The sequence below is a fragment of the Ambystoma mexicanum genome, chromosome 6p, assembly GCF_040938575.1.
Source record: "Ambystoma mexicanum isolate Mex_15411 chromosome 6p, UKY_AmexF1_1, whole genome shotgun sequence".
In the NCBI taxonomy this organism is placed as follows: domain Eukaryota; kingdom Metazoa; phylum Chordata; class Amphibia; order Caudata; family Ambystomatidae; genus Ambystoma; species Ambystoma mexicanum.
Window position 1 is genome coordinate 126,543,125 of NC_090935.1, and position 13,828 is coordinate 126,556,952.

General features: G+C 46.4%; 1 protein-coding gene across 2 annotated transcripts in view; it reads right to left on the minus strand.

Moving 5' to 3' along the window:
- The window catches only part of CNTFR (ciliary neurotrophic factor receptor), a 1,120,093-nt gene that overhangs the window by 427,588 nt on the left and 678,677 nt on the right, over positions 1-13,828 (minus strand). For both annotated transcript variants that reach the window (XM_069626824.1, XM_069626823.1), the window contains exon 5: positions 2,231-2,461. In XM_069626824.1, the coding sequence (XP_069482925.1) occupies positions 2,231-2,461 (231 nt within the window). The remainder of the gene's footprint in view (positions 1-2,230; positions 2,462-13,828) is intronic.

Genomic DNA, 13,828 nt, shown 5'->3' on the forward strand with positions numbered 1-13,828 from the left:
TGTTAAAAAAGGAAAGGATCAAAGGAGCCCCCTGATGCACACTTTCCCCGTCACCATTTCCACCTCATTCACATTTACCTCTATCCGTTTATCTCAAATTCACACTATCACTTTAATTATTCCAGTGTCTCTTCCAGCTTTTCTTTCTCTTCTATGCAATATGTCCCTCTCCTTTTTCGTCTTTTTGTAGTCTTTGGTGTACTTATACATATGCCGGCGCCTCTAGCTGTGGTGGGACCATGGGGCTGTAGCTATTCCAGTACTGGTACTGTCAGCGAGGAAATGTGCCTAATCAGTGCTACTGCAGTCGCCCCTTGCTTGCTGACCACCCAGAGCCCTACTCAGACAATCAGAAAGAGGTGACAGAGGGAGCACAGTGCAGCCTTGTGATCTTCGGCAAAAACGATGTAGTTTTGGGAACCTGGCCCTCATGTTGTCTGCTTTACACTCGGCTCGCTTGAAATTAAAGTGGCTAAGATATTGCTGGTCATTATGATAGTTATGCTAGTACTAACATGTGCCAGGTATTGTAACTGCTTTTGTAACCTAGACAAGAAAATAAACTTAGGAGCGCCAAAAACCATGTGCTTCATATCTTCTATGGCCAACGAGTGGGCGGGGCTAGCCAGGGCCAAGCCCCCACTATGCCCAGGCACGCCAACTCCTCAGATAGCCTGTGTAACCAAAGCGCTGCATCGTTACACAGGCTGCCTGCAGGTGTCAGCACTTTGGATTAGAAAAAAAGAAAAAGACATTGGGCCTCATTCCGAGTATGGCGGTAAGGGATAGCGGCCACCGCTAACGAGAGCGGTGGCGGTAATCCCTTACCGCCATACTCCGAGTTCCCTTTGCGCCATGGTGGTTTTAACACCTGCTTTTAGCAGGTGTTAAAAACCATGGCGCTAAGGGACCTTGTTGTAAATTACGCCACCGTAATTTACGGTGGCGTAATTGACGCCTTCCCCACTCCCATTATGCCCTATGGGGCAAGAATGGGAATGGGGAAGGGTAAATGGGGATTGGGGAATTACCGCCCCGCCAACCTTGGAATGGGGCGGTAATTCCGCCATCCACCAAGGCGCTGCCGGTCCGGGTACGGCGTCAACCAAGGCGTTAATAGCGCCATTGGTTAGCGCCGTACTTGGAATGAGGCCCATTGCCTTTATGTTTTTCTACCCCGAAGTACTGACTCCTTCAGATAGACCATGTAACTGTAGATTCGGCTACATGGGCTGCCTGATAACTCTTTACTCAGAAACAGGATGGGGGCCGGGGGGCCGGGGGGCCCAGCTCGCCAATTGTTTCAGAGTAGAGTTAGCATGCAGCATGAAAGCCCATTTACCCTGTGGTTAATGGGCTTTCATGCTACGTGATGACTCTTTCCACAGATACAATAGGTGAGACGGGCCCTCCAGCCCTCCTCTTGTTTCTGAGTAAAGAGTCATCAGCAGCAGACAGACCTTTCGCCCAAGGAGCCCATGGTTTTCAACCACACGGCTCCTTGAATTAAAGATCAAAGGTGTGACGCGAGTACGCCCCAGCACCCCTGCTTACACCACCACCCCTCCACCTTAGGGGAGCGAGGGCTCCCGCTACGGGGCGTGGAAGAAGTACACATGTACTAACACTAAACACTCCCTAAAAAGAGCCCCCCCTGAATTTAGTATCCTCCTTGAAGCACTGTCAACAAGCCCACGCCGACGACAAGTCATGGATGAAAGCTTAATCATAACCCCTTGCATTTAGCGCGGCTGCTTGCACTCAGAATGCGTTATAACACAGGTGGTCAAGCCCATGGCAAATCAGTCTTCATACTGCCACCAATGGTAGCGTTCCATCCTGAGCTTTTAGGCCAAGTCCTGTGTGCCTGCAAAAACAAGCATCCCCTGACATGAAGCCCCCTTTCAAGGCTTCATTGTTGAGCTGCAGCTTCATTTACAAGGCACAGTGAAGAGTGCACCCCAACTGGGCAAACCCCCTTTCACTTAAGCACTAATTCAGTAGAAGCTTAGTTATCTGGCACCGAATGAACCAGAGTGATATAGCAACTGGCACCTGTCATGTCTTCTAATGGTGCAGTTCTGAGTAAGTAACACTTGCTTAAAACACACCAGAGAAAGGAGTACAGCGGTACGGCATGCGGCGCCACTTCATGCTCACATCCTCAGTGGTGGAACCTAACAGGCCAATGACACACAACACATGGAATCATTCAGTCTGCACTACTCACATCCCACTTTGAGTGTGACTTGGTGCCGGAGTTGCCACGTGGAGCTGTCAAAGCAAGAATAGATGCCGTTGTGTGACAAGTCGACCGCCCGGAACAGAAGAGTGGACCCGTTGAGGTGGGACTTGTCGATATCCGTTCCGTTGGCCGTCCAGGTTACGGCGGCATCCCAGTCCATGGTCCCACACTTCATGGTGATATCTGAACCCATGCGCTCGTACTGGATGCGGGTCTCTGAAATCAGAAAATAGGGATAGGTAAATAAGATGGCGTCTTTCTGTGCGATGGCGTCACATGACTCGTGTACACAATGTTTGGCTCACAACAAGAATGGTTTCAGTGAAACTCTCTGTTCATTGAGAGGTGTGCAGGTGAGCTGGATCCAGGCTCCATTTCTATGGTATTGATAGTGTTTGTTTATAAAGCGCTTAGACACAGAACGAGTGCTTCATAGCACTCCAAAACAGGAGGGGAACATGGGATACAATCATTCATAAGGCCTTGGAAATGTCAGAATGATATACAATAATAAAAAGCATACTAGGCCTGACAACATTTCTGCTGATTCAACGGCATTGCCAGGTATTGGGGGAAAGCAGGGAGAAGGGGGTGAGGGGGGTAGGGAACATGTAAAAACATACAATATGTAAGTGCGCGACAGCTGAAAGGGTAGGGGGGTTGGAGGTACGTAACAACTGAACAGCCATACTAGAGTGCATTTCTTGCTAGAATGAACACAGTAGACATTGACATAAGGGGGAAGGGCAATGGGTAAGTTGGTTGGGCGTTTATAATGTGCCACTGACACAAGTGTGTCAGGTGTGACATTTCTGGGGGGGGGCAAGAGGAGATAGAGGGGTGAGGCAAGCAGACAACTAACTTACTGGGTCGGATGCATGCAGTTTGTGTAAGTGTGCAGACAGGAGGTGAGAGGGGCGGGGAAGGGAAAAGTGTGCCTAGTCCAGGAGGGTAATGGTTTACGCATTAAGACATATTTCAGTAGAATAGACTTTGTATGTATGCATTGATAAATACATTGAGAAGAGCTTCAAAACGAACCTTCACCAATTCACAGAAGTAGATCAAGATTATTGATATAGAATGATACACACTGATGCCCGGCAACACAACCATCAATAAACCCGTTGTTGAGCACTTTGAGCTGTAAGTGGTCAATTCACAATATCTTCTAACCCCAAACATTGTGATGGCTCTTCTCCTTTTCTCTCAATTCCTGCAAGAGCTACCACACCCACCCAAGGTGCCTACCAGAACCCACTCATCCTTAAATCCCACCTCAAACACACTCCCGAAGACACCCGCCTCCTCTTCCCACCTGAGTCATTGCTTCCCCTTCCTCTATGCTTGCCTTAATACCTGCTCTTTCTTTTCATATGTCATGCACCGACTCTCCATCGCCTCACTTCTATATGCCGAACCCTCTTCTCTTTACACGGACTGCTTGTAGGACCTTACGACTGTCTGTAGGATCGTATGACTGCTTGTAGGACCTTACGACTGTCTGTAGGATCGTATGACTGCTTGTAGGACCTTACGACTGTCTGTAGCATTTTATGACTGTTTGTATGACCATATGACTGTCTGTAGGATCGTATGACTGTTTGTAGGACCTTATGCCTGCCTGTAGCATTTTATGACTGTTTGTATGACCTTATGACTGTACTGTTTGTAGGACTGTGTAACTGCTTGTAGGATCTTGTGACTGTTTGTAGGACCTTATGACTGTCTGTATGATCTTATCTTATCTTATGACTGTTTGTAGGACCTTATGACTGTTTGTAGGACCTTATGACTGTCTGTAGGATCTTATCTTATGACTGTTTCTAGCATTTTATGACTGTCTGTATGATCTTATCTTATAACTGTTTGTAGAACCCTATGACTGTTTGTCTGACATTATGACTGTTTGTGTGAACTTATGACGGTTTGTAGGACCTTATGACTATTTGTAGGATCTTATGACTGTTTGTAGGAACGCATGACTGTTTGTAGGATCGTATGACTCTCTGTGGTATCTTATGACTGTTTGTAGGAGCATATGACTGTCTTTTGGAACTTATGACTGTTTGTATGAACTTATGACTGTCTGTAGGAACGTATGACTGTCTGTAGGATCTTATGACTGTCTTTTGGAACTTATAACTGTTTGTAGGACCTTATTACTGTCTGTATGATCTTATGACTGTAGGACCTTATGACTGTTTGTAGGACCTTATGACTGTCTGTGGACTCTTATGATGGTTTGTAGGATCGTATGACTGTCTCTGATATTTAATGACTGCTTGAAGGACCTTATGACTCGCTGTAGGTCCTTATGACTGTCTGTAGGATCTTATGACTGTTTTTCGGAACTTATGACTGTCTGTGGGATATTATGAATATTTGTAGGACCTTATGACTATCTGTGGGAACTTATGACTGTTTGTAGGATCGTATGACTGTTAGTGATATTTAATGACTGCCTGAAGGACCTTATGACTCGCTGTAGGTCCTTATGACTGTCTGTAGGATCTTATGACTATTTGTAGGATCTAAAATGTTGTAATATATTATTACAGGTGACTTCTGAACCCGCAATGTCATCTGCGGAGACAGAGAGCAGTCGCCACTATGCAGAGTAATCCAGCTACTGAGGCACACAGGATAACCTGTCACCTGCACGAAGAGAAGGGGTTGTCTTTCTTTTTTTGTTTTTACTTTCCATGCCCATTTGGCTGATGCGTCGTCTGTTTGTTTAAGCAGCCTGCAGAGTTAATCAGACGAGATTAGCAGCGCATCGGCATGTGGCCACACGTGTTCAATGAGGCGAGGAGCATGTTTGACATAAATTACAGGCCGAATCTATGTTTGATTTATTCCAGCAGTTCAGATATCACTGTTCTTCCAGTCTCTTGCAAGAGGGACTAACCTGGCGATGCATCCTCAGGAGCTGAGCAAACCTTGCTGTATGAGCATGGAGATCAAGAGAGTCCGCTAGGAGCTCCATGAGGTTACAAAAGGAACTCAGCCGGTTGGCTTGTTCCTCTATGGAGGCATGGAAGTCCCCAGTGATTAGCAATATCCTTATAGCATACTGTAATGCATGTATGTCATCACATGTTAAGGTGCTCGCCTCTTCTCAGTTCATTCTCCTGTGATAATGATTTCAAACCTTGCGAAGCAAACATATGTCTTAACATGCAATATAACATTATACACGTATATTATGTTCCAATAATGTAATCTCGTGGGTTTGGGTGACATTTAAAACCCACTTGGCAAACAACTGAACTCTGTTGTTTTATTGAACAGTAATACATAGTTATGCATTAGGCACGTTTCCCCACTCTTTCTCGCGCTCCTCTCTCTCTTTCTCATGTATAATATATACACAGGTATATGATATTAATGTTGAATATTAACAGAAGGTGCGCAGAGTAAGAATTGTCTCCGTGGGAAGTATATTAAAGTGAATATAACGCATATGCGCCACTTCCCACCTTTGCAAGAGGGGGAGGGGGGAGCATTGTTGCCAAATACCCCTTGCCCCTGCCATCACAGGAGACACGCCACGCACACATGGTGATGCGCCGGTAAGATAGCTGAGAGTGTTGAACGCTTGCTGCTTCGATGTGTGGGTGAGCCACAGGTCGCAGGTTTGAATCCCGGCAAGGCCATCTCAGCCTTTCATCCTTCCGAGGTAGGTAAATGAGTACCAACTTCGGCTGGGTGATATTGTATGTAAATATGTTCTATCGAGAGCGCGCTGGGGAAGGTGCGCTATAAATGGCATTTCCTCATTATTGTAATGTGATGCGGTCCATTCAACGAAAAGAAACTTCAGCGTTCTCAATTACTAACACCATTTAGTGTCTTGAGATTAATCAACAAAAGCTGTCAATCCCAATCGTTATTTGTCTTCATGGTTTTTCTGCTGTTCTCTTGCCATTACAGGGATCGAAATTAAGGTAGGATAAGCAGGAGCGGAAAAGAGCTCCTGGGTATCCTGCATTAACCAGCGACCAGGAGCTACCACTGGGGCACTAGGAGCTAGTACATTGTGTTTCGCAAATCTAACTTCCACATAAGATGCACACTTAGATGTGTGACAATGTTTATTTATAGATTATCCCAAATGCACAGGAGTTCAATTCAGATAGATGTGATTGGTCGGCATCACTTGGCCGGGGGAGCCCAAAGTAGATCCTGGCTGCTGCTGGTGTCAAGCTAAGCAGGCTCTTCTCGGCTGCAAGCAGCAGCTAAATAACTCCCCTCAATTTCGAACCCTGCCTTAGTGGAACATAGTCTGATTTTACATTTAGTGCAGGGGCAACATCCCTAAAAGAGACCCGCAAATATTGACGGATCGTCCGTTTGAAACTATTGGTGGATTTTGACTATTTCGTGTGTCAGTCTTGGGGGTCAAACCCAGACATAGCACTCACATGCCCACTGCACCCAAACTACCTCATGGGTTATGACCCCAAAAATAGATACTTTTAAAATCTTTCCAGCACAGGGGCATTGGAAAGAGAACATATTTAATAAGCCCCACTGTACTGTAGGTCCTGCCAGGCCTTGATAGGACAGCGGGGCATATACTGAGCCCTGAGGGGGAATTTGTTAGCTTGCCCACCCTCACAGGGCACTCATTGGTGAACCATAGAAGGCCCTCTATCTTTGCCAGTTTAATTTCCAGAATAGTTTGTGGGGACGGCGATCCACCAAGAAGTCGTTTGAGTTATCGCAGAATTATTTTGCCCATGACTATTAAGGATATCCGCTATGCATATATATCCAATATGTATTCTTATCATGAACTTGAACAAACAAATGGCCTAATTCATGCAACGTTAAGCGCGGGGCAAAATGACTTTGATTTGGTGCAGAGGGACTTTGCACTCAACAAAACACTGTGATTCACAGAGCGGTGCAAAGTGTATTATTTCAGAGCAAAATCACTTTCCACCATTGTTATTGTTATTGTTATTGCCAAATGTTCCATGAATCAGGCCCTCAATGTTAGCCAGTGCTATTTATCAGGTCATTCAAATGCTTGCCATTGGACATTCCCAAGGCAGGCATTTGACAAAAGGTGCACTCAGGTCATTCAAGTCCGCTTATGATTTCTGAAGGGTGAGTTGAGCCACTTGGTACTCTAAACTGAGCGTCTCCAGTCTAAGACCCATGGATCTGACTCCACAATCCAACAAGAGGTAACGTGGTCAGGAACAATTGGTTTGAGAGGGTAATGATACTGTTGGTCTGGCCTTTCTGGCTCCTAGACCAGAGATCTAAGACCAGGGTTGCAACCTTTGGTGCTCCACATACTTTGGATTACGACTCCCATAATCCCTCACCATTGACTATCCTGGCAAGGACTGGTGGGATTTGTAGTCCAAAACATTTTGAGAGCCGAAGGTTGCAGACCTCTGCTCTATGCGCATCTTTTCCCTTCACGTAGCACTATGAGGGCACTTTAGAGGCTGCGTTAGTGCAGCACTTTGACAGATGAAAGCACACTATTATCCGGAGAACTCTTGGGGTACACTCCAGTGCAAACCCTATTATTGCGCTTTCGAGTCAAACCCGTCTTGATCATAGGACCACCTGTGTGTCACTCAGGAAGCGGCATAATTGAAGCTCTTGGAAAACAATAGCCACCATTAAGCTGCAGCCCGCGTGTCTCACTCCAGGATCTGGGCTAATATAGTGCTTCAATTACACCATTCTATCAACAGAACACTTTAGAGGCACTCCTAGGACAGGCAGAAATAATTGCCCCACTTGCACCTGTGCAGGAAATCTAGCCCCGAATACTTACAACACATCCATTCCATCAATGCAGCTTTGAGCCTGCGAAGGCCCTCATTGCCAAGTGGCAGGGAAGCAGCACAGCACAGGGATGCACAGAGGGGTCTGTGGGAGCCCACATCATGTGACTGATAAAACACTATGCGGGACTGAGGCTTATTCTTCCACCAGTAAATAAACATATTCGGCCATCTGTAGAAAGTCTATAAGTCAACACACTGTCTGTAGGTGTCAAAGCTCTACAGGGAGTACACATGTGCCCCCTTGATAGGCTCATCTGTTTACAGTAAGCCATATAGTCGCAATATAGGAGGGAAACCTTGCATTTGGAGGGCCACCCTCTCCCATCTAGTGGTAGGGAGCCCCAAGAGTCTTAACAAGAAAACAACTTCTTACCATGAGACATAATTACTGCCCTCCCCTTCCCAGAAACCTCTGGACACACCAGGATCCAGTCGCCAACTGCCTGACAGAAAGCTTTCTTCTAGCGAACCCTCAAAAGAAACTCTCAGAGAGTAGTTCCCTAGCATGCCAAGCAAAGCAGGGAAACACTGCCCCTGCACAGCAGAAGATGTCATTGCAGGTCCAGCTGCTGACCAATAGAAATGTCATGATGTTACGGCTCTAACAGGAAGTGAGAGAAAAATACCACCGGCTCTCCAGCAGAAGATCCAAAGGAAACACATAACATAGACCTACGAAAGGTTATCCTGCTGACCTACATGTCAGCAAGAGTTCAACATACATAAGTGCAAGATCAAAAGAAAGGCTGATAAATGGATAGGAGGATTAACACAGGTATGAAGATGTGTTCCCCCCCACCCCACATCACTGAGTAATCTAGCATATCCAGGGCCTGACTGAGTACCAACAATGCACACACTGCACTGCCATGCACTTCTCAACCGCCCACAAATGCTGTGCCCGCGACTGGAGCCCGCATTACTCTTCACTGCATGGGCTCCTACCTGCCTGGAAGGTCTACACACTAGTATGTGACTTCTATCTTAACCAAAGTTCTAACCACTCACTTGACCCTCACACTTCCTGCAGACCGGTCCTTGCACAGCAACGGCCACCACAACACGCCCAAAAGCTCTATATACTGCCCTAGGCCCACTAACCTGTCCCAAACATCACTGTATGGTCATGTAGCAAATACCTGCCCCCACATATGTCTTCACTGACATGTGCCCCGCCTCTCAAAATAACACTGAAGTGTCAGGTACACGTATCTGCCTCCTAATTTCTCCTTTGACCAACTTCCTGCCATCAAAATCTCTACACTGCTATGCATCCTTCATTGTGACTAGAAATCGCGACACTTCTATGCGCCCGCAACACTGCCAGTGCCATCAGCATGCCCTCAAACTGAAAAGCTCCGTTTGTACCTTCCTCCATGCCCCTTGGCTTACCGCCTTACCTTTCACCAAGAGAATGTGTACTGTCGTGTTCCCCCTGCATGCTCGAAATCCCGGCTCACATTGACACCCCCTACTGGCAAAAACCTACCCATGTACCTTACCTTTAGCCAACAATCAAGTGTCTGCTGTCATTGGCTGCTTCAAAGTGCTCCTCACTAGGCTCTCCACCTAACTGCCCCCAATTCTCTTTCCTTTGCCATGTTTCCTATATCTACCCCAAATCCTGTGTACACTGCCATGTTACCCAATTCCAGTCTACAAACTATGCCATCCATGTAAACTGTTTCAAACTTGCTAGGCCTCTTGTAACCAGTAGCAATGTCGTAACCTGTAACTAAGTCACTTTCTTGTAACAGCGCCTCGATGCTCCTGGGCTGCCAGTGTGCTTGATAAATGCACATAAATACAAAAATAAATAAACCTCTCTGTGCTCACACATTCCCTTTTCTGTTTCTTCCTCAGTTCTTTGTTACGTATATTACTCAGGTTCCTACCAAAGCTCGCTGTCCGAAGGCTTGTCCATGCGTCTATCACCCTCGATAACGCCGAGGAAGTTTCGGGTGTTGCTGCTCAGCAGTAGAGTAACTTTACTGAAAATGTTGGGGAGGACATGACATCAATAGAAAAGGTGCCCCAGCCAAATGAATGGGGACAAAATGGTGAGCCATGAAAGTTGGGGGGGGGGAAACCATCCCAGCTCCATCGTATTTAGCATATCACCCACTTCCTTATCGTCCCCCAGAATACACGGAATGGAGTCTTTCCATCTGTCGTTATACATCATTGGCGAGTACAGGTGTCTTGCAAGGGACTCGTTTTCATTGATCATTCACACTGCACTCATTTTGATATAATGGTTCATGCGGTGGAAAAAGGGGTTGAGCCCCCACCACAAAATAAAAACAACCCCTCTCCCAAAAAATGCATTCAATATTAAGATTTTCAAGATATATGTTTTGGTGTATGGGCATTCGGTATACAATATCTCGGTATAAAGACACGTAACCGGTTCATGCTGGATTCTGCTTCTAAGTGCTGCACTGTCAGCTGTTATTACCTGATTTGATGGTACTTAATTGGCCAGCATGCCTTCAAAAGATAGGGGGCCGAGTCAGCCGGGCCATGATTTGAACTTGCTAAGTGTTAGCTGGCCCCCATGTCTGAGGCGAGGTTTTAACCCGCTGAGATATCTTCCCAGGCGTGCGAGGCCATGCATTTAAACAGTGGGGGATCCCCATGGGGTACTGCTTTGTATGACCCCCTGGTAGCAGAGAGTTCTTGTTAGAGATGGCAGGTTATCTTTGGGGTGTGTTTTGTGACCCAAGGTGACTTGTCCCTCCCAATTTCCTGTGTGGGGGATGCATTTGGACTTATATGCAGGGCTTGAAATCAAGGGTTGGACTCATCTTCCATGAGTTGAAATCAGCACCTGTAGTCTCCAAAATGCAAAGGGTTACCGAGATGCGTCGCCTGGCAACCAGAAAACACGTATCTGGGTGAAGGGCATAGGAGAGGGGCATCATTGGGGGTACAACCATTTGCCCACCTACATGTACTTTTGAATTGTTGTAGTCAGAGTTTTCCAGTTGAGACCCTCACCCCAGACACCCCCCTGCAGGCATGTTGCCCACCTTTTGCATGTGGGCGATGGGGGAACTATTGTGGCGTGCAACATTATGTGTTACTACTGACTTCTGCAATTGTATTCACTCTCCCCTCTTGCTTCTCCACTCTTTTTGACTGCTTACTCTCTGTTTTCTCCTCCTCTCCCTTTCTTCCTTTTCCAATCTCCTCCCCTCCTCCCCTTACTTTCTTCTATGCACTTACTCCCCTTACTTTCTTCTATGCACTTACTCTATCAGATTTGTCCCTGGACCTAGTATGATAGCAACCTCGTCTGTTTCCCCCCCTCGCCCTTTACTTGCCCCCCCCTGGCTCTACCAGAAATGTCGTCAGGCCTAGTACACTAGTCGCCTGTCTGTTTCCATTTCCTTCCCACTCTCCCCCTCCCTTAGCTATGTCTTAGCTCTTGCACTCCTTCATGGCCTGTAAGAATATTATTGTATTTTCCCTTGTTCCCTCCCTTGCCTTGAAGCGCTTTCAAACACATTGTGTAAGGGCACTATATAAATAAACTATCATATCATATCATTGTGGTGGGAGGCCTGCAAGGAGGTGCTTTTGTGGGCCTTGAATGACAGAATACTAGGAAGAACGAGGACAATCGGGTTGAAATGAACACAACTGGCGCGGAACTGACTGAACAACTAATAGCCTAGTGTTTATTGAAACCCATGTACCAATAAACATATTTATTTGGGGTCTACTGTCTGTGGGGGGGGCGAGATGGGGGCGGTTAGGGTCTGATGTGTCCGCAGCAACGCCCCGAGGCATCCCATTGATGCCACCTACTCCCCCCCAGAATATTGGTATCTTCCCTTTGCTCCCGACTCCCACGGCACAATCCTTCGCGGTGGTGTCTTTTCAGGACTAGTTCTTAATTGCGTCATCACTGCAACCTCAATGTGCGCCCCAGAATCCCTCACGGTCACCTTTCCTGCCACGTGCGATCTAGTAAATAGCTTCAGTTCATCAAGTAAGTGCTTCCCATCTCTGATACACCGGCTGAAATAAAAAAAACACGCCCAGGAGTACCCAGCACCGAGCGTGCGCAGTGTACCACAGTGTGCCTTGTGTTCTTACACAGCATTCACTGGCGCTCTCTAACAAGAGACAAACAAGCATTGGCAATGCCAATAGTTTTGGCTTTTGTGTAGGCATGGTAAAGCATTTGCCAGGCATTGCTGCAGTGGTATTAAATAGCCATTGATGGTAGCAGCTGCAAAATGGAGCGTGTACCTCAGTGTTTAATAGCAGTGGCTGGCTCCTGCCTAATACTGATACACAATCCTGAACTGTGGACTTTGCCAGTGCTGACTTTTAACAGGACTTCTGTAAAGGACACACACGAGTGGCTGAAGGCAGACCTGGTTGGTGATGTTTTTATTACACCAGTAGCATGCTTTAAGCCCCACTTAAGCAATTCGTTCTCAGAAGGCTGCTTTTAAGGAACAGAGAATAGAGGCAGGCACTTCAAGCACACAAAGTGTGATGATACAAAGTCTTGATAAAGCTATCCCAAAGAGGCCTCAAGAGGATGTGTTTTGGGTGGGGAGGAAAAGATAGTGGGTGGGAATTCCCGTAGGGATTAGCACAGCTACGGGCAGTAAGCAGCGTGCTGGTCTTGGAAGCAAAACCACACAGAGGAACATAGGTCCGAATCGAGGATCAGCACTTAGAAACCAAACTCTGGTATTAAGCGCGCTATAAAAAAACCAATGAAATTAAATGAAATTAAATGAAATGGTTGGGTAAACACCCAAACAACACCTAAAAGCTTTGTTTCCCTCCTCATATGCCATTTCTCTTTAGCAGTTCTCTAATGCAAAGGTTTCAGCGTATAGGTGGCGCTAAATAGCTAATAGCTAAAACCAAAAAGGCCTTTTCCCCTTTGCACGATTTAACTATGCCGCCCCATGACCATGGGCAGGCTGCAGCGGGTTGTCTTTATTTTATTTCAGAAGTAATTTCACAATGATAACACAGCATCATGTAATATTTAGCAACATAACGTGGCTTAATGTGCAATTATCCCCAGCAAGGCGTCCCAGAATGGAGACAGGACCGGAAATGGCAGCCCAGGGAGGGCACGCTCAGGGGGAAAGCGTTGCCGGATATTAAAAATGTAATCCTAATGTATTCCTATATTGATTCCGCTAACACAGACAGTATACATAATGGCCAGCTGGGAGCGGGCCACATACAAAAACAAGACCTTCACTTTATCACGTGCACAATAAGTCTTTTGTGGGGGGGCGTGAAACAGGAGCAGCATGGTCCTGCAAACCCATATGGTTGAGTTCAGAGAGTACTCTTATATAATTCTCTCTATTCTCTTCGCACATCTCAGACATCTCCAAAAAGGCCCACTACCAACTGCACCTCCTCAGAGGCATTCTACCTTTTCTCACCTTCACTCACTTTCCACCAGAGCCCTGGTTCTCTCTAGGCTGGACTATTGCAACCTTCCTGCTTCTACTCTCCGTCCTCTACAACTCATCCAGAACAACTTTTTTCGATTTCTTTAGGTTTTTGAATTTTTAGGTGTTTGATTTCTTTAGGTTTTATATGAGTGTGCACCTACATCCAAGTAACAGCGGAGCGTGACACTGAGAAGCTGTTTCTGCAGGGTTCAAGTCGAGGGTACAAGCGGGCAAACAGAGTCTGCCCACGTTTTTAACCAGGCACCTTAATATGCTAATTTTTCGTGATACCACATTCACTTGGTATCTTAATTATCCAC